Source organism: Schistocerca gregaria, chromosome 3 (genome assembly GCF_023897955.1).
Source record: "Schistocerca gregaria isolate iqSchGreg1 chromosome 3, iqSchGreg1.2, whole genome shotgun sequence".
NCBI lineage: Eukaryota > Metazoa > Arthropoda > Insecta > Orthoptera > Acrididae > Schistocerca > Schistocerca gregaria.
Window position 1 is genome coordinate 605,957,731 of NC_064922.1, and position 22,729 is coordinate 605,980,459.

At 44.1% G+C, this 22,729-nt stretch overlaps 1 protein-coding gene across 3 annotated transcripts in view; it reads left to right on the plus strand.

Annotated features, from left to right (window-relative positions):
- Positions 1 to 22,729, plus strand: part of LOC126353851 (fatty acyl-CoA reductase wat-like) — a 221,693-nt gene that overhangs the window by 174,752 nt on the left and 24,212 nt on the right. For all 3 annotated transcript variants that reach the window (XM_050003008.1, XM_050003009.1, XM_050003007.1), the window contains 3 exons: positions 1,568 to 1,677; positions 10,307 to 10,511; positions 17,183 to 17,506. In XM_050003008.1, the coding sequence (XP_049858965.1) occupies positions 1,568 to 1,677; positions 10,307 to 10,511; positions 17,183 to 17,506 (639 nt within the window). The remainder of the gene's footprint in view (positions 1 to 1,567; positions 1,678 to 10,306; positions 10,512 to 17,182; positions 17,507 to 22,729) is intronic.

The window sequence follows — 22,729 nt, forward strand, 5'->3', positions numbered from 1 at the left end:
TTAAATATGTGATACCTTCCTCACAATGGTATAAAGGTCATTAAAGGTGTCTTACGAAGGAGTGCTGAAAAGCAATGTCTTCCAATTTTTATTCTGTTCTCGATATCGATTGAGGTATTACATGCCATGCGTATTGCTCGGTCGACTTTCCCGTTTCACTGACGCAAGTTGCAACACTCTGCTGTTAGAAGGCTCCGAATTGTAGCTTTTTTTAACATGGCGGTGTGTAACGTAATTATGTCAGTGCGTGAGTGGCTCCATGTGATTTTCATCTGTTTCTAAAACTTAAATAACACCATAGAGGACTTCACTTTGAAGGTGATGAAGCGGTGCAAGCAGAGATGAGGTTATGTGGAAATGTCAACAAAGTCAAACATTCTGCAGTGTCGGTACCCACCAACGCGTCTCTCGTTGGAGTGATGATGCTTGGTTTGTGGAGCGCCCAACAACGCGGTTATCAACGCCCGTACAATTTCCCTATCTTTTCATAGTCCAGTCTCGCCATACTCGAGAATAATGATGAAACGATGAGGACAACGCAAAGAACCAGTCCCCGGGCGGGGAAAATCCCCGACTAGGCCGGGACTCGAACGCGGGACTCCATGACCCATAGGCAGCAGCGCTATCCATAAGACCATGAGCTGTGGTCGTCTATCCTTGGGAAAAATTTATTCGTTGTCGGGATGACTGAGTTGAGAAAAAAATATGTATACAAGGAGAATAAAGATGTAGCATATTAACAAAGTGTATTTAATCAAAACGTTTCAAGAGTTTTCACATGAAAAATTCAACGTCACTACTTTTCAGGACACCCTCATACATACCAGCGGAAGTTGTAACTTCAATATAGTGCAATTAATATTGGACATGCCTTTACAGTGAGTGGTAAATATTGACGTGAAAAGTATTCTAGTTATCGATAATTACGGTGTATTCGGTCCTTGTGTACGTGTCTTCACAGTTTCAGTATATATTTTACACGTGTTTTCTGCATTTGGGCCTTAGTACTGGAGATCGTGTCTGAGTTGTTCAAGACACCCAAACGTTGAGAACACCTTACAGTTTTTGTACATAATTATTATACTTACCCATATGTTACCGTGGAACGTATATCACCAGATACTTCTCTCCTGTCTCAAAATGTGTTAACTAAGAACTTAATGTTACAAGCACGTGACGGCTTTTCTATCAAGAACCAACATTTTTCAGCAACAACCTGCAATAAAATGTAATCATTTTCTTTCTTCCAGTTCAGCTTTATATTAACGATTTTGGAAAATCATCTACGAACAGCACAGATTCTGGTTGGAAAGTCAGAACAACGATCGATAATCCCATACGGATTCAATCTGGTTTTGCATCATCTAACTGTCTTGCATACTATGTGTGTCAACATTGAAAAATTTTCTCATTGGGGAGGTACAATATTAATTGTAGTTTTCATTGTAGGCATTGATGAAAGATGGAGAGTCTGTAGTACTTTAAGGAAAAGTGTGTAGTAGCTAAACACAAAACAATGTCACGTATCGTAGTGCTGTAGCCGACCGGCGATATGCGGCTGTTGCAGAATCCTGGACAAGTGGCCAAATACTTACACGTACACAAAGGCCATCGCTGAGGAGACGGTCCGCGAGGAGGCCAAAGGAATGCCCGTCGCCGTCGTGAGGCCATCCATGGGTAAGTAAGTGCTAAGTGTACTCAACGACAGATGCCTCCAGGTAGCCCTCTCTTGTGTGTGATTATCTAGTTACATGGGAAGCCTTGAAAGTCTTGATAGTGACACTAGCAGCTATCTATGGTCTGGCGTCAGTTTTATTTCTTGAATAACTCAAGTTATTTTATTGGACGATGTGGCGCCATAGTTTACACCCTGTACCCGCAGCAGAGACAAGCGGCGCCCAAATGCCGTCTAGCAATCCTGATTCAGGTTTTCCTAAATCACTTATGGTCTATTACTGTAGTATCACAGCCTAACTTCTGTTCCTGTCCTTTTCGTATTCAGGAATTCAGTCCCAATCTTCCATCATTTCCAGGAAATTTCCAAACACTGTATTGAGGACATATCATTTTCATCTGAGGTACTCTTAACGATTTTGACGTTGTTACCATCACCAGCAGAAAATTTATCACCGTCCTTGCATTGTGTCCATACAGTGGTACGCCTTGTCACCCAATGCACAGTATTCGGTCACTGCGATGTAAAACTCCAAATTTTTACAGATGTTATGCACGCTGCGAACTGGGCATGTGTCTTTCTAATTTCTTAATAAAGTGTCTTCCAGTTTATTTATAATTTCTTCATCACTTTAGGAAATTAAACCTTTTACGAAGACCATCTAAAAAGTTTTGAAGTAGCGCATTTTCAAATGTTCTAATGTATGTGAATTCCTAAGGACCAAACTGCTAAGAATAACAAACACATCCATGCCCGAGGGAGGACTCGAACCTCCAACGGGAGGGGCCGCGCAGTCCGTGATATGGCGCCTCAAACCGCGAGGCCATCCCGTGCGGCTATCGCATTTTGTCACGCTGAACAAGGTGGTGTAGTGGAAAGCCATGAATTTCAATCCACGACCGTCCACACATGTTCCCGTTTTCCTTGGTTTCCCCAACTACAGAGAATTGGCAGGATGATTTCCTTGAAAGGGACACGGTCTATTTTCTTCCTGATCCACCCATAATTCGAGATAGTGCTCCGATTATAATGTCTTCGTCGTAGGGAACGTTGAATTGCACTTTTCTTTTTTCATTTTCTCACACCTCTTAAGGTGTCTCAGCTGCCCTAAATTTCAGCAGTTTTAATGATCTTCGTAGAATGCGTTCGAGAATATGAGAAATCCATAAAAACTGATGTATTATTTCTAGATGTTCGTAGAGGTTATCTGCTGCGTGATGAAAGCTTTTCTCATATGCAACTGTAACTCTCCACTGGGATAGTTTCTTGGTACTGCGTCGAAAGAAATATGATAGTCTGGAGCTGAATGTAAGTGAGAAAGTCATCTTCCTTGTAACACGATGTCTCCAAAAGTGTAGGTGAGCCAATGTGACTCATTACGTGGGGAACGTTAGGACAACGCTCAAGTTCCTGGACAGTTGTTTTTTCACTTTAGAGGAATGTGTCTGCGCGTTATCGTGATAAAGTCTTCTGTGTTTTAGTGTGTCAACAAGGGCATCTGAATACTTACTAATGAATGTCATCTCGTCAGTTTACTTTGCGGCAAAGTAATTAGCAGTTAGTATCTTTTTTGTCCTAACAAACTCACAATATCATTTTGTGCTGGTAGTCATACACTTTTGAATAGGATGTCGGTTTTTTTTTTATTTTGATGTTGGAAAAAAGTGCTACATGTACATCTTCAGCATCAGGAATAGTTCATTATGTAATTAGCTGATGTTTTTCATTATATTATTTTAAAGCGGTTCCTTGATGTAATTTTAACAAAATTTTATTTCAGCAAGGCATTTAGTCTAATACCTGTGTTTTGATAACATAATTTTGAAAATTGAACAGCAGAAGTCACGGTGTACTCATGTGGTTCGACAGCTACGTGAGAAACAGACAGTAATTAGTCATCTGCGTAACGCACAAGTGTGCTCTTAGGAGTTCCCCAGGGTTCAGTTTGTGGTCATTTGTTTTTATTTCTGCATATCGATGATATACCATCCGTTTTACACCATTGTAATCATTAGATATGTGCCTATGACATTGTGCTGTACGTGTGTACCAATCCTAAGAACATCGATTTTGTATTCTCTGTGTAGTGAGTTTCGTTCAGTATCGATATAAGACCAATATCTCAAATCGATGGTTAAGAAGATAATCTTTATATCCCATCGAAAGTTGATTAGAGAACATTTTTTCGAAGCAGTTCCTTTAATTTTCCTTAATGGTACTCCATTAACCTACCAAATACCAGTAAATGTTTTCGAGATAATCACAGATAAACATAACCACAGATAATCGCAACAGACTAATAAAAATGCCGAATGTATGTTTCAAAACACTTTTAAAGCTAGTTCAACCATCAATCAGCCTGGATTTCTATGAGTGTACTGTATCTCTTCATGGCACAAATAGTGCAAACTCCAGACCACAAAAATTAGCCATAAATGCTCGATTAAGACACGAGGTCCGTTCAAAAATTTCCGGAACTTTGTTCACAAATTTTTTCTAAGCTTCCCTCTTACTTATTGTGCCTGGTCTCCTTTGAAACATTCTCCTTTGCAACTGATACACCGCTCCCGACGCAGTTTCCATCCCGGAAGCAGTCTTGGTATGTCTCTTGTTGGGTCGATCGGAGTGCTGTCTGCGAATTTTCTTTTACCTCGTCTATTGCCGCTAATTTTTGTCCTTTCAACGGCGTTTTCAACTTACGAAATAAATAAAAGTCTGCAGGGGCCAGGCCTGGAGAATACGGAGGATGAGGTAGCACACAGATTTCGTTTTTTGTGCACCAACAGGGATGAATGTGCCTGTGCGTTATCGTGATGCAAGAGCAACGAATCATCTCTCCGCTTTTCGGGCCGTTTCCTTCTCTCATTTTCTCGCAGGCGCCGCAACACTTCCCGATAGTAACATCGATTAACTGTTTGTTCCTGTGGCACGAAATCGTAATGACGTAATCCTTCAAAGCCAAAGAAAACTATCAGCTTGGCTTTGACATTTGACTTGAGCATACGAGCTTTTTTTGTTCTTAGAGAACCTTTCCCGACCAACTGAGAACATTGAACCTTAGTCTCAACACCATAACCGTAGACCCACGTCTCATCATCAGTTATGATTTTCTTAAAGAACATCTCGTTCTCATTTGCGCGATCCACAAGCTCTTCACAGATTGCGAGGCGAAGGTTTCTAGTCTTGACTATGAGTCGTGGGAAGAACTTGGGGCGGTAACACTATGCATTCCAAGATGATGTGTCACGATATCATGATATGATCCAAGTGAAATGTTACAATTTTCTGCAAATCTCTCGGACAGTCTTCGACTGACACGTACAATTTCGTTAACATTCGTGACATGAGGGTCTAACTTCCGTCACCCATTTTTAAACCGTGTGAACCATTCGTTAACACCGAGAACGGCTTAAGCACTCATCACCGTAGGCTTCCTGCATAATTCGATGTGCCTCTGTAAAGGTTTTCTTGTGTCCCATGTAAAATTTAATGCAGACGCGTTGCTCCTCTAATCCTGCCATTCTGAAATTCGCAAACTGTGCGACGCAACAATCTACTCAATACAGAACTGAACAATAACTAGCAGACATACAACAATGAAACTTCCAGCAGTTACACATTAAACAAAGGCATGTGCAAGGATGCCAACCGCATTTAGCTCCAACACACCATTGGCGTTCTGGAATTTTTTGAACACACTCGGTACATGTGTAATAGTCAGTTATTCAGGCATGTTTCTTTCTCAGACACAGTTAGTATGGGTGTGACAAGGGACGTTCTTTCCAGGAACTTTGTATTGATCACCTCCTTCATCAGTGGACTTTTCAATTCATCCCCTCAGATGTCAAATACCTGTTATTACTCCATTAACGCAAAGCAATATCTAGCAGGTCGAGGGACCTGGATGTACCCACGCATTATTCAAAATCTTTCTCAACCACTAAACAATCAACGGTTAACACAAATTTGATTCAAAATCATGCTGCATTATAAGGAAACTCAACCTTTCCGTATTGTCATTAACGCAGGTTTCCTTTGAGAATATTCCAATTATCGTCCTGCTGACCAACTGTGAATCAGCATCACTGTCCCACTGTCAGTGCTTATCTATAGTTTCTCATCTTTGTGTCGTCATCTTCCTATAGTTTTCCACCTTCTTTGGATTTTCTTTCATAATTAATCCCAACACTTTTGTAATACTTTTCTCTGTTCCTGAACCAATGAAGTCCTGATTCTGATTTGAATTTGTCAATACTGTTGCCATATGTTCCTTACTGAATAGTTATCATTCCTCCCACTTGGTATCACCATTACATCTTGAGGGACATACTTACCACAATATCAATACGACTGATATTTAAGTCTTGAAGAGTACGTGGCCGTTGTCATTGAAAGGAATATGAATTCCCACAATTCTGTTGGATGCGGTTCTATTTGAGTTCGCTAATTGTGGCTGAAACTGACGGTGCACATCCAACGTCACAATTTTCAGCTACTTTGCTGCGTCTTACAAAAGGAATTTTTGGTAGGCCGCAGCTCAAATGACTCTAAGCACTATGGGACTTAATATCTGAGGCCATCAGTTCCCTAGGCTTAGAACTACTCAAACCTAACTAACCTAAGGACATCACACACATCCATGCCCGAGGCAGGATTCGAACCTGCCACCGCAGCAGCGGCGCGGTTCCGGACTGAAGCGGCTAGAACCGCTCGGCCACAGCGGCCGGCTTAGGCCGTAGCCATCGTGGTACACAAATGGGAGATTAAGCGGACAGCGATTATAGGGGTCGAGAATAGAGCGTGTGATGACCTTTCTGGGCGACTTTTAAAGCGCCAGAAGCTTTCGCAAGACAGCTAACGTTTACAGGAGCGCTGAAATGTCTGGTCTCTGCCCAGCTGTCACAGGAAACAATAACACAGTCTGTGACAGTTCCAGTGGGAATGTGTTTTCATCATACGGAATCCGACCAGCACTGCCGCCTGTAGCAGGTTTTGCGTTTCACAAAAACACGTTTTCATTGCGTTGCTACTGGTATACCCGTCATCCATTAAAACAGCGGCACAAAAAAGGAAAAAGGAAACGGAGAAACAGTGTCGATATCTTGCAAGCGCGTATTGCCGTCAGGTGTAGCAGAGCAGGGGTAAAAGTTCGGATTCGCTTTGTGGTACGACTCACTAGTTACAGTCATTTGTGTACTATTGGTATAAACTCTATTATTAAAAAGATACCGTCTAAATCAAATTTGATAATTTATTTCTTACGAAGGAAAAAAGTATAAAAATGTACTTGGACCAGAAGTAGGCCTACATGCGTAATAGACACGATTGCTAAGATTTGTAGATAAGTATCACCCTGTGTCTTGAACTAAAGAAGAACAAGGTGGCTTTAGGAAACGTTAGAGCTGCTGCGATCAGATCTTAGCAATGACAATTTTAGTAGGAGCTGGATTTCACGAGATCTCAACTCAGGTGCAGTTTTTGTGGATCTCACGGCATCTTGTGATACTATGTGGAGGTTCAAAAATGGCTCTGAGCACTCTGGGACTTAACATCTATGGTCATCAGTCCCCTATAAATTAGAACTACTTAAACCTAACTCACCTAAGGACATCTCAAAAAAACCCAGTCATCACGAGGCAGAGAAAATCCGTGACCCCTCCCGGGAATCGAACCCGGGAACCCGGGCGCGGGAAGCAAGAACGCTACCGCACGACCTACTATGTGGAGGGAAGAATTGTTGTCACAATTTATCCCATGTCAAAAGTTGGGGTTTCTAGTAGACAACATGCTATATGACAGGATCTTTGAGGTGTTCCTGAACGGACAAGCTAGCAGATGGAGGACTTTAAACAATGGTCCACCTCAAGGATTAGTTCTGACTTCCGTTTTGTTTAAGCTGTATATCCATGACATGCCAGACAATGATTCCATTAAAATCCATTACGCAGATGACGTAGCGTTAGTCTTCTAGGGTAAAGATCATATGCACTATGAGAATGTGCTCAAAAGTGATCTGAAGAAATTGAGTGATTACGTCATAAATGTAGACTTCATTGTGACCTAAATAAAAGTACCTTCCATCCAAATAATAAATAAGCTCAAAGGAAACTGCATGTGACTTTCGACGGAATCGAAGTACAGAATACCTATAGCCATTATAGCTAGGAATCTCACTAAATCTGTCCTTGACATTCAAACAACAGTGCATCACCATCCCCAATAAATTTGGCTCAAGAGTGAATCTGCTTCACAACATTGCCAGAAGAAGTTGGGTGTCGAACGTCAATAATAATCTATTCTCTGCTGCGCTCGTTCCTGTGTTATTCTGCTGGTGAATATCGCGCTCCTCTGCAGGAACACAGCACCTACACAACAAATATTGACATGCAGCTTAATGAAGCCACGAGAGTTATCACTGGAAGCGTTAGATCTGCTACCATTCAGCTGTTACCTGTCCTATCTAATATTGCTTCAAACGGCTAAGGCAAAGTCGCTTAAGAAGACCACCTCTCATATGAACTCTTCTTTGTACGATTTCCTACAAGATCCACCAACAATTCGCCTGAAATTGTAGGGTGTTTCACAGATTATCAATTCTCTCAACGTGACCTCCAAGTGGTGGCAAAGCTGGAATAAGCAGCCACCTAGCGACGTTGACGTGGTTCAGAACCCAACAATTGAGGTTGATTGATTCTGACTAATGAGCCAAACTTGGTCTGGGTTGAACCGCATTAGGACGAGCAAAGGAAGGTGCGGATACACCTTGAAGAAGTGGGGTTTCCGTTCATCTGCTGACGGCCACTGCGGAGTGGAGAGGGAAACAATAGGACACATTGTTATGGAGTGTTAACTGCGAGCATTTGACACTGACAGCACGACTCACCATCCGTCCTCACAGCTTTTCCTCCGCCAACACAGCTAGATAATTGATTTAGTCATTCATATACTGTTCATATGATCTTTTAATGTCTCGGTTCACCTTGTGGAAGCTCTGGTAAAAATGTTTGTCTATTGATGCCCAAAACAGCATAATACACTGATGGCAAAAAATCCCAACACCAAAAAATAATTAATGTAGGGTAATGAAATTTCGGTATTACATTTGACTAGATAACACATTTAAGTGATCAACATTACAAGATCACAGGTTAATGTATGCGCGAGATATGTCATTGAACATGTGAAATGCTGGTACACTAATAACCGGTGTAACCGCCGAAATTATGAACACAAGCATACGAATGTGCATGCATTATGTTGTACGAGTGCGGGATGTCAGTTTGTGGGATGGAGTTCCATGCCTATAATTGGCCGGTCAACACAGTGACGGTTAATGCTGTTTGTGGACGACGCTGAAGTTGTCGTCCAATGATGTCCCATATGTGCTCAACTGGAGACAGATCTGGTGATCGACCAGGCAAATGAAACTTGTTGACACTCTATAGAGCATGTTGGGCTACAACAGAAGTATGTGGGCGAGCGTTATCCTGTTGGAAAACACCCTGTGGAATGCTGTTCATGAATGGCAGCATAACAAACAAATTTGCAGTCACGGTCCGAGGGATAACCTTGAGAGTGTTCCCAGTGTCATACGAAATCGCATCCCAAACCATAAATCTAGGTGTAGGCTGAGTGTGTCTAGCATGTACACAGGTTGGTTGCAGGCCCTCAACTGCCCTTCCTCTAACCAACACACGGTCGTCACTGCAACAAGGCAGAGCCAGCTTTCATAAACAAACACAGCACACCCATCCTTGACACCACTGAAGTCTGAAACGGCGGTGGTTTGGGGTCAGTGGAATGCACGTTACAGGGCGTCTGGTTCGTAGCTGTCGTTAAAGTAACCGATTTGCGATTTGTAACAGTTTTTGTCACTGTGGTGCCAACTACTGCTCAAATTGCTGCTGCAAGTGCAGTGCGATGTGCCAGGGCCATGTGCCGAATACGATGGTCTTCCATCTCGGTAGTGCCAGTGGCTGCCGGAGCGCAGTTCTTTTGTGACCATGCACCATCGTGACCCCGCTGCCAGCAGTCACGTACAGTGACTACAATACTACCAAATCTTTGTGGAGTATCGCGGAAGCATCATCCAGCTTCTTGTAGCCATATTACACGACCTGACTGAAACTCAGCGAGGTGCTGATAATGGCGTCTTTGTCACCTGAAAGCCACTCTTGACTAATATCAACACACCAAGTCTAACATCAAAGGTCTGACTCTCATGACAGGTATAGAGTTTATTTAAAGCAAACCTGTTGCGCTACTATCGCCACTCTTTCGCGACTGACGAGAAATTTGAACAGACATAATCTTTCAGATGTAGAATCATGCCTACCGACTCTCAATTATGTCGCACAACTATTTCTTGGTGTTCGACGTTTTTTCCGTCAGTGTATATTGGTACTTGTTATATCTGAAACGTGAAAGATCTGCTTCGGTTTTTTGTCAGTGTATATTGGTACTTGTCATATATGAAACGTGAATGATCTACTTCTGTCGGAAATAGTTATACGCCTTTTTATTGTATTTCAATTAATGTGCGAAGAATAGTTAATTGTTACGTGCGCGAGTGTGCGCTGTGGACCGCGAGATGTAGAAGTTTGGACTGCAGACGGCGTTGTGGGCTTTCAGTGATCTGCACGGCGGCCGAGCCGGTCCGCGGCTGGGTGAACAACCTGAACGGGCCGGCGGGCGTGGTGGCGGGCGTGGGGCTGGGGGTGCTGCGCACGCTCAACAACAACGGCCGCCTCACCGCCGACCTGGTGCCCGCCGACATGGTCATCAACGCCACCATCGTCGCCGCCTGGGACGCGCACCGCAGGCACCAGGAGCGCAGGTGCGTACAACTCACTTTGTCTGCTCGCCCTGTCCCTGTCCGCTCACTGTTCCCCTCCTTTTTCTAGCTCTGCTACGGTCTTCTGTCACGGAGGACGTGTGTGATGAAGTGACAGCACAAGAAATAGGAGTCCACAGGCACGAGATAGGGGCTCCAGTATTAGAATCAGAATTTACAAGATCTTTCGACCACTCAAAATCAAATAAGGCTGAAGGGATAGATAACATTTCATCAGAATTTAGAAAATGATTAGCGCCACTGGCAACAAAAGACTACTCAAATTATTGCGTAGAGTGTATGAATGCAGAGTCTCGCAGTGATAACATTAAATAAAATGTTCTCGGGTTTCCAACCGCGTCAGTTGCTTAAAACTACACGATCTTTCATCTAAGCACTCCTTGGCCATTGTCAAGTGTTATGACTGCCAGTGGGCTGTTGGTGAGACCTTATATACGCTAGCTGCCGGTTGTGACGTCACTGCTGCCCGTGACATTGCCATATATGGGCATGTTTTGAGTCGGCGTTCGATGTGCCCTGTTCAACCGCGCGACCGCTGGATCCCACGCAGCGCTGAGCTGCAAGCCACCGTCTCTATTCAGGGTGTTTGCGGTAATTTTTATTTCAATAGCTTCCTTTATTAAACTGTCCAGAAGCCGTTAGTGCGAGCCACGACAGAGGTATCGTCAAATTTTATGTGGCGACAGTTTTCTAACGCATCCTCATCTAACGCAGATTTCTCTGGATAGCGTAGGCGATAAAACCTATGTTCTTTCCTGCGTTGTTCCACAGTGTGCACTGTTTGTCCGATGTACTTCTGGCTACACTCTCACAACGTATTTCGTAGACTCCAGATGTTCTGAGACCTACTGCCTCTTTAACTGCTCTCAGTAATTGACGGATTTTCGTTGGAGGCCTGAAGATTGATTTGATCTTGTGTCTTTTCAACAGGCGACTTATCTTGCCCGACACAGAGCCACAGAATGGCAGAAAAGCAAGTTTCTTTTCCTGCTCTTCGTCGGTGGTCTTATTCTGATATTTCCCAGAAATCACTTCTTTCACTTGATGGGCGCTGTAGCCGTTATTCCTGGAAATGTTGCGTAGGTGGCAGGTTATCGTCGTCTGATATTACTCTTGTACGATGCACCAATGTTTGCAATACTGCGCGCTTCTGTGCCGGATGATGATGGCTGGCGGCGTGCAATTCACCCTGGCGTTGGAAAAAGGTACTGCATTGCACTTCCTCGACGTCCTTGTCCACCGTAAACGAGATGGGTGCCTCGGCCACAGCGTCTACAGAAAACACACCCACACAGACCTTCACCTGCACGCCAGACCTGTACCTGCAGCTCAGCGCTGCGTGGGATCCAGCGATCGCGCGGTTGAAGAGGGCACATCGAACGCCGACTCAAAACCTGCCCATATATGGCAATGTCACGGGCACCAGTGACGTCACAGCCGGCAGCTAGCGTATATAAGGGCGTATTGTGTAGAATGTTTGAGGCTGGCGATATACCATCAGACTTTCGGAAGAACATCATCCATAAACTTGGGAAGATAGCAAGAGATTACAAGTGCTAAAATTACCGCACAATCAGTGTAATAGCTCTTGCATCAGTTCCTGACAAGAGTAATGTACAGATGAATGGAATAGAAACTTGAGAATCTGCCACATGACGATCAGGTCAGCTTCAGGAAAGATAAAGGCACGAGAGAGCCAGTTCTGACGTTCCGGTTGACAATGTAAGCAAAACCGAAGAAAAATGAAGACGCGTTCATAGGGTCTGTCGACCTGGAAAAAGTTATCGACAGTCTGAAGTGGTGCAAAATGTTCGAAATTCTGAGGAAAGTAGGGGCAAGCTGTAGGAATAGACGGGTAGTATACAGTATATACAAGAACCAAGGGGGAACAATGAGTTGAAGACCAAGAACGGAAAGCTCTGATTAAAAGCGGTATAAGACAGAGTCTTTCGAGCCTGCTGCTCAAACTATACATCGAAGAAGCAGTGATAGAAATAAAAGAAAGGTTTGAGAGTGTAACTTAAATCCAAGGTAAAGCGATATCAATGATGAGATTCGCAGATGACATTGCTATCCTCAATGAAAGTGAACAATTACAGGACCTTTTGAATGGAACTGACAAACTAACGAGCACAGAATGTGGTTCGAGAGTAAATCGAAGAAAGACAAAAGTAATGAGAAGTAGCAAAAACGAGAGCAGCGAGAAACTTCATACCAGAATTGGGGAACACAAAGTAGATGACGTTAGTGAATTCCGCAACCTAAGCAGCAAAGTAGCTAATGGCGGACCTAGCAAGGAGCACAGCAAACGCAGACTAGCACTGGCAAAAAGAGCATTTCTGGACAAGATGAGTCTACTAGTATCAAACATAGATCTTAATTTGAGGAATAAATACCTGAGAATGTACGTGTGCGGCACAGCATAGTATGGTAGCGAACCGGAATAAAAGAGAATTGAGATTTGGTGCTACACAAGAATGTTGAAAAGTATGTCGACTGTTGAGAAAAGGAATGACAACGTTCTGTGCAGAATCGGCGAGGAAAGGAAAATGTGAAAATATTGACAAAAAGATAGACTGGACGATAGAACATCTGTTGAAACAGCGGGGAATAACTTACGTGGCACTAGAGGGAGCTGTAGAGAGCAAAAACTGTAGAAGACAGAGATTGAAATTCATCCATCGAATAACTGACGACATATGTAACTAGTGTGACTCTGAAATGAAAAGGTTGCCGGGAGTGGAATTCGTGGTGGGCCGCAGCAAACCAAAATCAGTCAGAAGACTGATGACTCAAAGAAAATAATGATGTTCGTATTTTGTAAATACACTGATGACTGTACGCTTGCACTTCTGTTGGCCTGGGAGCGTCCTCCCCATTCCGCAATCGTCCCATCACAGTTGTTTTCAGAAGGTTCCCTCTGCAATATCAGGGTCACAATGGTCGGAGGAATTGTCCGCTGCTGTTGTGTAGGTATAGCCCCGATCTGCCGACTGGGGAATTTCTGGGTACCATTACTTTTTCTGTTAAGGCTGGAGAGGGGAGGGAGGAGAGGGGTTACGAAAGTTCTGATTGGCGGATTCTATTGGCAGAATTTATGTATTTATCACTGGAAGCGCCCCCAGAAAGCGTAAAGCTCTGCAGTTTATACTGAGATAGGGTAGCCCTGAGATTTAATGTGAGCTGGCCGCTGACCGCCGCAACTTAGCAGTTCAGTAAGCGGCAAAATGTGCTTAAAATGTTCAACATCTTCAGGTTATTGGATTGGCGATCACGGCTCGGTCAACAAGAGAAAATCACACAAAGGAGATGCTAAAATGTGTTTATGGAATTTTTGGCCAGCAATTTCCTTTTGGGTAGTTTCGTAGCCTGGTGCAAGTTTTTATTTGACACCACTTCAGCGACTTGCGCGTCGATGAAGCGGAAAAAATTCCAAACGCGACCGTAAATCTAACCAGGGGCCCCGCGATCGATAATCAACAACGTTAACCACAACATCAAGAGTTACTGACATAGTAGAAATGAGGCGAGGGAGAGAGAGAGATTCGGTCAAATGATGCTATGGTATCAGCAGAAGTTTTAGCGCTACATGACTGGCAGCATGGATGACTTGAAGATTTGGCTGCAGTCGTGCTTTCGAAGTATCATCGTAATATTTATTAATTAAGCTATCACGACGAACGTGCAACAAAATGTTTAAACAGTTTGCTAATCTCTGAGGACACTACTGGAATTGTTGGTCCACATGACCCGGAGGCTGACAACTGTCGTGGAGAAGCGTGTTGACTTCTTCACGGAGACAAAACGGGAAAAAATAAGAGTCACTTCCAGCTTTTGCTGCTATAAAAATTCTCGGATCCCAAAGAAGAGAATAGATACAACTTTCTATGGTAAACCTAACTCTGCCTTTTGCAGTAGTTTTGGAAGGACTCCTCTATGGCGTTAAGATGCCAGACACTGACATCTTCCTAATGACGAACATCACCTTGCAGGTGTATCCTGCGCAAAAAAGCGTTTAAGATCCTAGAAAAATTGATTTTAACAAAAATCATCGTCTTGTCTACAATTAGTGCTTTTTAATACAATCAGATATCGAAACGATCAGATAAAAATACCTCCTTACCTGTGTATGCCACCCAAGACAAAACTCTTACATCTGGTGAGTAAGGTGTATGAGACAGGTGAAATACCCTCAGACTTCAAGAAGAATATAATAATCCCAATTCAAAAGAAAGCAACTACCAGTTTAATAAGACACGGTTCCAAAGCGCGAGCACGAATCCTTTACGGAAGAATGGAAACAATTGGCAGAAGTCGATGTCGGGGTAGATCAGTTTGGATTCCGGTGAAATGTAAGAACACACAAAGCAGTACTGACCCTACGGCTTCTCATAAAAAATAGGTTAAGGAAAGGCAAACTCACCCGTATTGCATTTGTAGACTCAGAGAAGGTTTTGGCGATGCTGGATGGAATACTTTCTTTCAAATTCTAAAGGGATAAAATACAGGGAGCGAAAGGCTATTTACAATTTGTACAGAAACCAGATGGCAGTAATAGGAGTCGAGGGGAATGAAAGGGAAGCAGTGGTTGGGAAGGAAGTAAGACAGGGTTGTAGCCTCTCCCCGATGTTATTCAATCTGTATATTGAGCAAGCAGTAAAGGAAACAAACGGAAAATTTGTAGTAGGAATTAAAGTCCATGGAGAAGAAATAAAACTCTAAGGTTTGCCGACGACATTGCAGTTCTGTCAGAGACAGCAAAGGACTTGGAAGAGCAATGGAATGGAATGGGCAGTGTCTTGAATGGAGGATATAAGATAAGCATCAACAAAAGCAAATCGAGGATAATGGAATGTAGTCAAATTAAAACAGGTGATGCTGAGAGATTTATATTAGGAAATGAGATATTTAAAGTAGTAAAGGAGGTTTGCTATTTGAGAAGCAAAATAAATGAATATGGTCGAAGTATGGAGGATATAAAATGTAAACTGGTAATTGCAAGAAAAGCATTTCTGAAGAATAAAAATTTGTTAATATCGAGTGTAGATTTAAGTGACAGGAAGTCCTTTCTGATAGTATTTGTATAGAGTGCAGCCCTGTATGGGAGTGAAACATGGACGATAAATAGTTTGGACAAGAAGATGGTTCAAATGGCTCTGAGCACTATGGGACTCAACATCTTGGGTCATAAGTCCCCTAGAACTTAGAACTACTTAAACCTAACTAACCTAAGGACATCACACACACCCATGCCCGAGGCAGGATTCGAACCTGCGACCGTAGCAGCCCCGCGGTTCCGGACTGCAGCGCCAGAACCACACGGCCACCGCGGCCGGCGGACAACAAGAGAATAGAAGGTTTCGAAACGTGGTGCTACAGAAGAATGCTGAAGATTAGATGGGTAGATAACATAATTAATGAGGAGGTAGTGAACAGAATTGGGGAGAAGAGGAATTTGTGTCACAACTTGATTAGAAGAAGGGATCGGTTGGTAGGACATGTTCTGAGGCATCAGGGGATCATAAATTTAGCATTGGAGGGCAGTGTGGAGGGTAAAAATTGTAGAGGGAGACCAAGAGATGAATACACTAAGCAGATTCAGAAGGATGTAGGCTGAAGTATGTATTGGGAGATGAAGAAGCTTGCACAGGATAGAGTAGCATGGAGAGCTGCATCACACCAGTCTCAGGACTGAAGACCACAACAACAACAAGAAGTAGCATTCACACAAGCTGGTTACTAGTTACTACATCTGTCAAATTCATGTGTAATGTTATGTGCTCATAATGTAAGGTTTATCTTTGTGTTTTAATTTTCATTATGTTATGTCTATCCTTTAAAAGTAGTCATAACTGTGTGAAATCAAAGCAGTCTGTATATTGCAATATCTCTGAGAGAGAACATCTCTGGTGCTGTTGTATTTGTAAAACTGCAATTCTTGTGCCAACTTCGCATGTGGCAAATACTTTTTGGCGTGTGTGTGTGTGTGTGTGTGTGTGTGTGTGTGTGTGTGTGTGTGTGTGTGTGTCTGGGTGGTGCTTTGCACAATATGGTGATATACAAATCGTATAAGTATTGCATATATTTTGCAATATTTCTAAAATGTAATGCTGCAACTTCGCAACAAAATTGCGCGGAATTTTCGATGTAAGTACCATAACCACTTAACCTCACATATTTGCTGACTCTGTATTTCAGCGTTTGGAGGTTAGTTATACTCACATAGAATGCTACTAACACTGTTTTCTACCAGAGGACACCAGCACACCAAGAATATTTCGCTACCGTGGAAGAATAAAAATCGAAAACTGACGATTATGTAAAGTGCATCATCTTCTAAATCTTGTGAAGAGCCGTCTGATGATGAACATGTCAGTTCGAAACCAGTTATGGCGCTATTTACTTAAATAAATAGCAGTATTAATAGTGGCTGTTTGCTGTCTTCTTCTTTGTAAGAACCAACCTACATTAATTGTACACAGCCACAGTCTTACCATTTTACTTTTAGACAAAATAGCAAAGAATTCGATTTTTAGTCCCGGCACATGATACTAATCTGCCAGGAAGTTTCAAATCAATGGACATTCCGCTGCAGGGAGTAAATTTATTCCGCAGGCTATGTTTGTGCCAGCTGACAGACTGGTCTCTTGCAGCAAGCACGCTCCGAGGATCGAGGAGGTGGCGGACAGCACCGCGGAGGCGACGGCGACGGCGGCGGCCCCCGACAGCGAGGAGCTGCCGAGCGACATCCCGGTCTTCAACTACGTGTCCTCGGCGCGCAACCCCATCACGTGGAAGCGCTTCATGCACCTGAACGAGAAGACGGGCACGCAGTGGGCCAGCTTCCACGTGCAATGGTACTACTGCCTGTTCCTCACGCGCTACGCCTGGATGCACGCCGTCCAGAAGGTGCTGCTCCACCTGCTGCCCGCGCTCGTCGTAGACACCTGCGCTCTCCTCATTGGTCGGAAACCCATGTAAGTCAACTCTCCACCTCTCTCGCCTACAACTAGAATTACAGCTCGGTTGGCATCTGACGTTTAAGGTCCAAAAGTGGCGACAAGTGGTCTACTGTCTGCAGGCACAGCGCTCTGCTCTCCGCAGCGATACAAAATCCATATAAAGCATCTGTATTCTACAAAAATTCGCTTGAAAGTCAGATATTAATTGACGGTACCGAGGGGCGTTCAATAAGTAATACAACAGTTTTTTTTCCTGAAAACAGGTTGGTTTTATTCAGGATTCCAGTACACCATACTATTCTCCACTCTTTTGGTTAGAAGACCCTATTTTTCTACATAATCGCTGTTAAGTGGTGTAGGACGTCAAACGGGCCGACTTGAAGCAGGATAGGCACCACAGGACATTTTAATTTCCACTGTCTATACTCCACTGTCCTAGTCCTACCCCCCTTAAATGCGACGGCCTTACGCCAACTTTCTGAGAGGGCCTCTTTGCCCGCAAGGTAGCACTTTACTGGCCGACGTCGCAGCCAATGTCTTGCTGCATCAGTAACCTCCCCTCATCCACGTATGTTTCCTGCAGAGTGCAGCCTTTCTTGGGCCAAACAGATGGAAGTCAGAAGCTGCGAGATGCACGTTTTGCGGTGAATGAGAAATAATAGTCCCATTAATTTTTGTATGGTTATCTCGAGTGCGCAGATTTGTTTGGTTGTGATCCGTCGCTCACGTCGAATGAGAGTGTCCGCACGTTCCAACACTTCACGAGTCACAGCTGTGTGCGGCCGATTCGCACACGAGTGATCAGACAAGTTTGCATGGCCTTGTGGTGGTGGTGGTGGTGGTGGTGGTGGTGGTGGTGGTGATGATGATGATGATGACGCACATCTCGCCCAACGATTCAAGGTCCTTTGTTCACTGCCAGGTCTCCGTAGACATACTGCAAGCGCCTACGAATATCTGCTATGCTTTGTTTTCCGCCAAAAGAACTCAGTCACAGGTCTCTGCTTGGAACGCACCTCTCTTACAGGCTACGTACAACGCCGCCACTTATCTGAACTTCATCAAATTGTAGCGGTTGAAGCGGAAATATTCCGCAGTGTCCCACAACTAATTCCGCACTATTTCAATCAAAACTGGCCCAGGAAAAAAAGGGAAATGTGTTGCATTACTTATTGAACGCGCCTCATAGGTCTCCACAGTGTCTCTAAGTTTGTTAAACATCGGTTCCTATTTTTATTGTTTTTCAAACGGGTGAAATCTTCCCTTCCACGAAATAGCTTCGAACTTCTCACATCATAAAAACTATTTCACTTTCTGAAATATTCTTTTCTGTTTGCAGAAATACCTCTCGAGAAAGTTGTACAGCTTATAAGCTTAGGAAGTTCTTTTTGATCAATATTTAACTCGTAACAAGCATTAAATTTTAAAAAATCCCTGTCCAGTACAAAGATGACTTAAACATTTTCAAATTGACACAGCTCTACATAGTGTTTCAACGTCCTTCCGTTAAACGACTAGGGATGAGTTAGTTAGTTTCATGTTCCTTGGATCATTTGCACAATAAATCACAATGATGTGGGACGAGTAATTTTACATTCACGTCGCAAATTAATTTATAAATAGCGCTACATGCTGAATATTTATAAGTTTCTTTCTTAATACATATAGATATGAGTTAGTAATTCTTAATTCCTACCCACCACCTTTACCACGTTATAATAACAGAAATTCTGCTACAAAATAGAACCAGTTGTCAAGGAGGAACTTTTTCAGTTTGTTTACAAATTTTAATTTACTGTCTGCCAGACATTTTATATCACTGGGTATAAGTTATCAAAAATTTTAGCTGCAGCGTTGCCCACTCCTTTTGTGTACTAAAGACAGCCTTAATGTGGCGTAGTGAGTGTCATTCTTCCTTCTCGTATTGCAATTATGTTCTCCATTGTTTCTTTTTACAACAAACTTAAAAAATGGTTAAGTGGCTCTGAGCACTGTGAGACTTAACATCTGAAGTCATCAGTCCCCTCGGACTTAGAACTACTTAAAACTAACTGACCTAAGGACATCACACACTTCCATGCCCGAGGCAGGAATCGACCCTGCGACCATAGCCGTCGCGCGGTTCAAGACTGAAGCGCCTAGAAACGCTCGTCCAAGCCGACCGGCTTACAATAAACTTCATGAGGGAACAAATATACTGTGAAGCAATAGTCAGAATGCCTAACTCCTGGAACAGATGTCTGCAAGATGACTGTGGATGAACACCACATATTGTTCTCACACCACATTTGTGAACTATGAAGACTTTCTTTCGTTAAAATGAGTTACCTCAGAACATTACTCCCACGACATTATCGAGGGAAAATATGCAAAATATGTCAACTTACTAATTTGTCTATCCCCAACATTTGCAGTTATTATAAGTATAAATATGGCTGAACAGACTTCTCTTAGAAGCTGCGAAAATTTGACTTTTCCAGTTTAAATTCCGTCAGTATGGACAACTGAGAAATTTGAAGCTAACATCCCATTTATTATTTCCTCGACAAGTGTTTGTTACCTTTGTCATTTGTGTACTATGCCTAGATATGCTGAACTGAATATCTTGTTTCTTTTTACAATTGAGAGTGGGGCCATTTGCAGAAAACCAGTCAATGATACCAGAACGAGATTTTCACTCTACAGCGGAGTGTGCGCTGATATGAAACTTCCTGACAGATTAAATCTGTGTGCCGGACCGAGACTCGAAGAGACTGGAAGAAAGGATATTGCGGAGACATCACTTAGCCACAGCCTGGGGGATGTTTCTAGAATGAAATTTTCACTCTGCAGCGGAGTGTGAGCTGAACGGAGTGTCAGTCGGTAGGAGTGCTAGTTCTGCAAGGTTCGCAGGAGAGCTTCTGTAAAGTTGGAAGGTAGGAGACGAGACACTGGCAAAAGTGGAGCTGAGAGGACAGGGCGTGAATCGTGCTTGCGTAGCTCTCAGTTGGTAGAGCACTTCCGCGCGAAAGGCAAAGGTCCTAAGTTCGAGTCTCGGTCCGGCACACAGTTTTAATCTGTCAGGAAGTTTCAGTCAATGTTACCTTTAAGAACGTTGTTTACCATTTCTTCCATTTCTGTATACACTCCTGGAAATGGAAAAAAGAACACATTGACACCGGTGTGTCAGACCCACCATACTTGCCCCGGACACTGCGAGAGGGCTGTACAAGCAATGATCACACGCACGGCACAGCGGACACACCAGGAACCGCGGTGTTGGCCGTCGAATGGCGCTAGCTGCGCAGCATTTGTGCACCGCCGCCGTCAGTGTCAGCCAGTTTGCCGTGGCATACGGAGCTCCATCGCAGTCTTTAACACTGGTAGCATGCCGCGACAGCGTGGACGTGAACCGTATGTGCAGTTGACGGACTTTGAGCGAGGGCGTATAATGGGCATGCGGGAGGCCGGATGGACGTACCGCCGAATTGCTCAACACGTGGGGCGTGAGGTCTCCACAGTACATCGATGTTGTCGCCAGTGGTCGGCGGAAGGTGCACGTGCCCGTCGACCTGGGACCGGACCGCAGCGACGCACGGATGCACGTCAAGACCGTAGGATCCTACGCAGTGCCGTAGGGGACCGCACCGCCACTTCCCAGCAAATTAGGGACACTGTTGCTCCTGGGGTATCGGCGAGGACCATTCGCAACCGTCTCCATGAAGCTGGGCTACGGTCCCGCACACCGCTAGGCCGTCTTCCGCTTACGCCCCAACATCGTGCAGCCCGCCTCCAGTGGTGTCGCGACAGGCGTGAATGGAGGGACGAATGGAGACGTGTCGTCTTCTGCGATGAGAGTCGCTTCTGCCTTGGTGCCAATGATGGTCGTATGCGTGTTTGGCGCCGTGCAGGTGAGCGCCACAATCAGGACTGCATACGACCGAGGCACACAGGGCCAACACCCGGCATCATGGTGTGGGGAGCGATCTCCTACACTGGCCGTACACCTCTGGTGATCGTCGAGGGGACACTGAATAGTGCACGGTACATCCAAACCGTCATCGAACCCATCGTTCTACCATTCCTAGACCGGCAAGGGAACTTGCTGTTCCAACAGGACAATGCACGTCCGCATGTATCCCGTGCCACCCAACGTGCTCTAGAAGGTGTAAGTCAACTACCCTGGCCAGCAAGATCTCCGGATCTGTCCCCGATTGAGCATGTTTGGGACTGGATGAAGCGTCGTCTCACGCGGTCTGCACGTCCAGCACGAACGCTGGTCCAACTGAGGCGCCAGGTGGAAATGGCATGGCAAGCCGTTCCACAGGACTACATCCAGAATCTCTACGATCGTCTCCATGGGAGAATAGCAGCCTGCATTGCTGCGAAAGGTGGATATACACTGTACTAGTGCCGATATTGTGCATGCTCTGTTGCCTGTGTCTATGTGCCTGTGGTTCTGTCAGTGTGATCATGTGATGTATCTGACCCCAGGAATGTGTCAATAAAGTTTCTCCTCCCTGGGACAATGAATTCACGGTGTTCTTATTTCAATTTCCAGGAGTGTATATACCTGGACTGATTACAGTACTAGTGTCATCTACAAAAAAGAATTAATTTTGCTTGTTGTATATTATATGGAAAATCGTTTATATATACACTGAAGCTCCAAAGAAACTAGTATATGGATGCGTATTCAAATACAGGGGTATGTAAACAGGCAGAATACGGCGCTGCGGTCGGCAACGCCTATATAAGACAGCAATTGTCTGGCGCAGTTGTTAGATTGCTTACAGCTATTACAATGGCAGGTTATCAAGATTTAAGTGAGTTTTAACGTGATGTTATAGTCCGCTCGCGAACGATGGGACACAGACTCTCCGAGGTAGTGATGAAGTGGAGATTTTTCCGTACGACCAATTCACGAGTGTACCGTGAAAATAAAAAATCTGGGAAAATATCAAATCTCCGACATCGCTGCGACCGGAAAAGATACTGCAAGAACGGGACCAATGACGGCTGAAGAAGCGCAATTCTTCCGAAAATCGCTGCAGATTGCAATGCTGGGCCATCAACAAGCGTCAAAGTGCGAACCACTGAACGAGACATCATCGATATCGGCTTTCGGAGCCCAAGGCCCACTAGTGTATCCTTGATGACTGCACGACACAAAGCTTTACGGTTCTCCTGGGCCCGCCATCGCCGACATTGGACTGCTGATGAATGGAAACATGTTGCCTGGTCGGACGACGCTCGTTT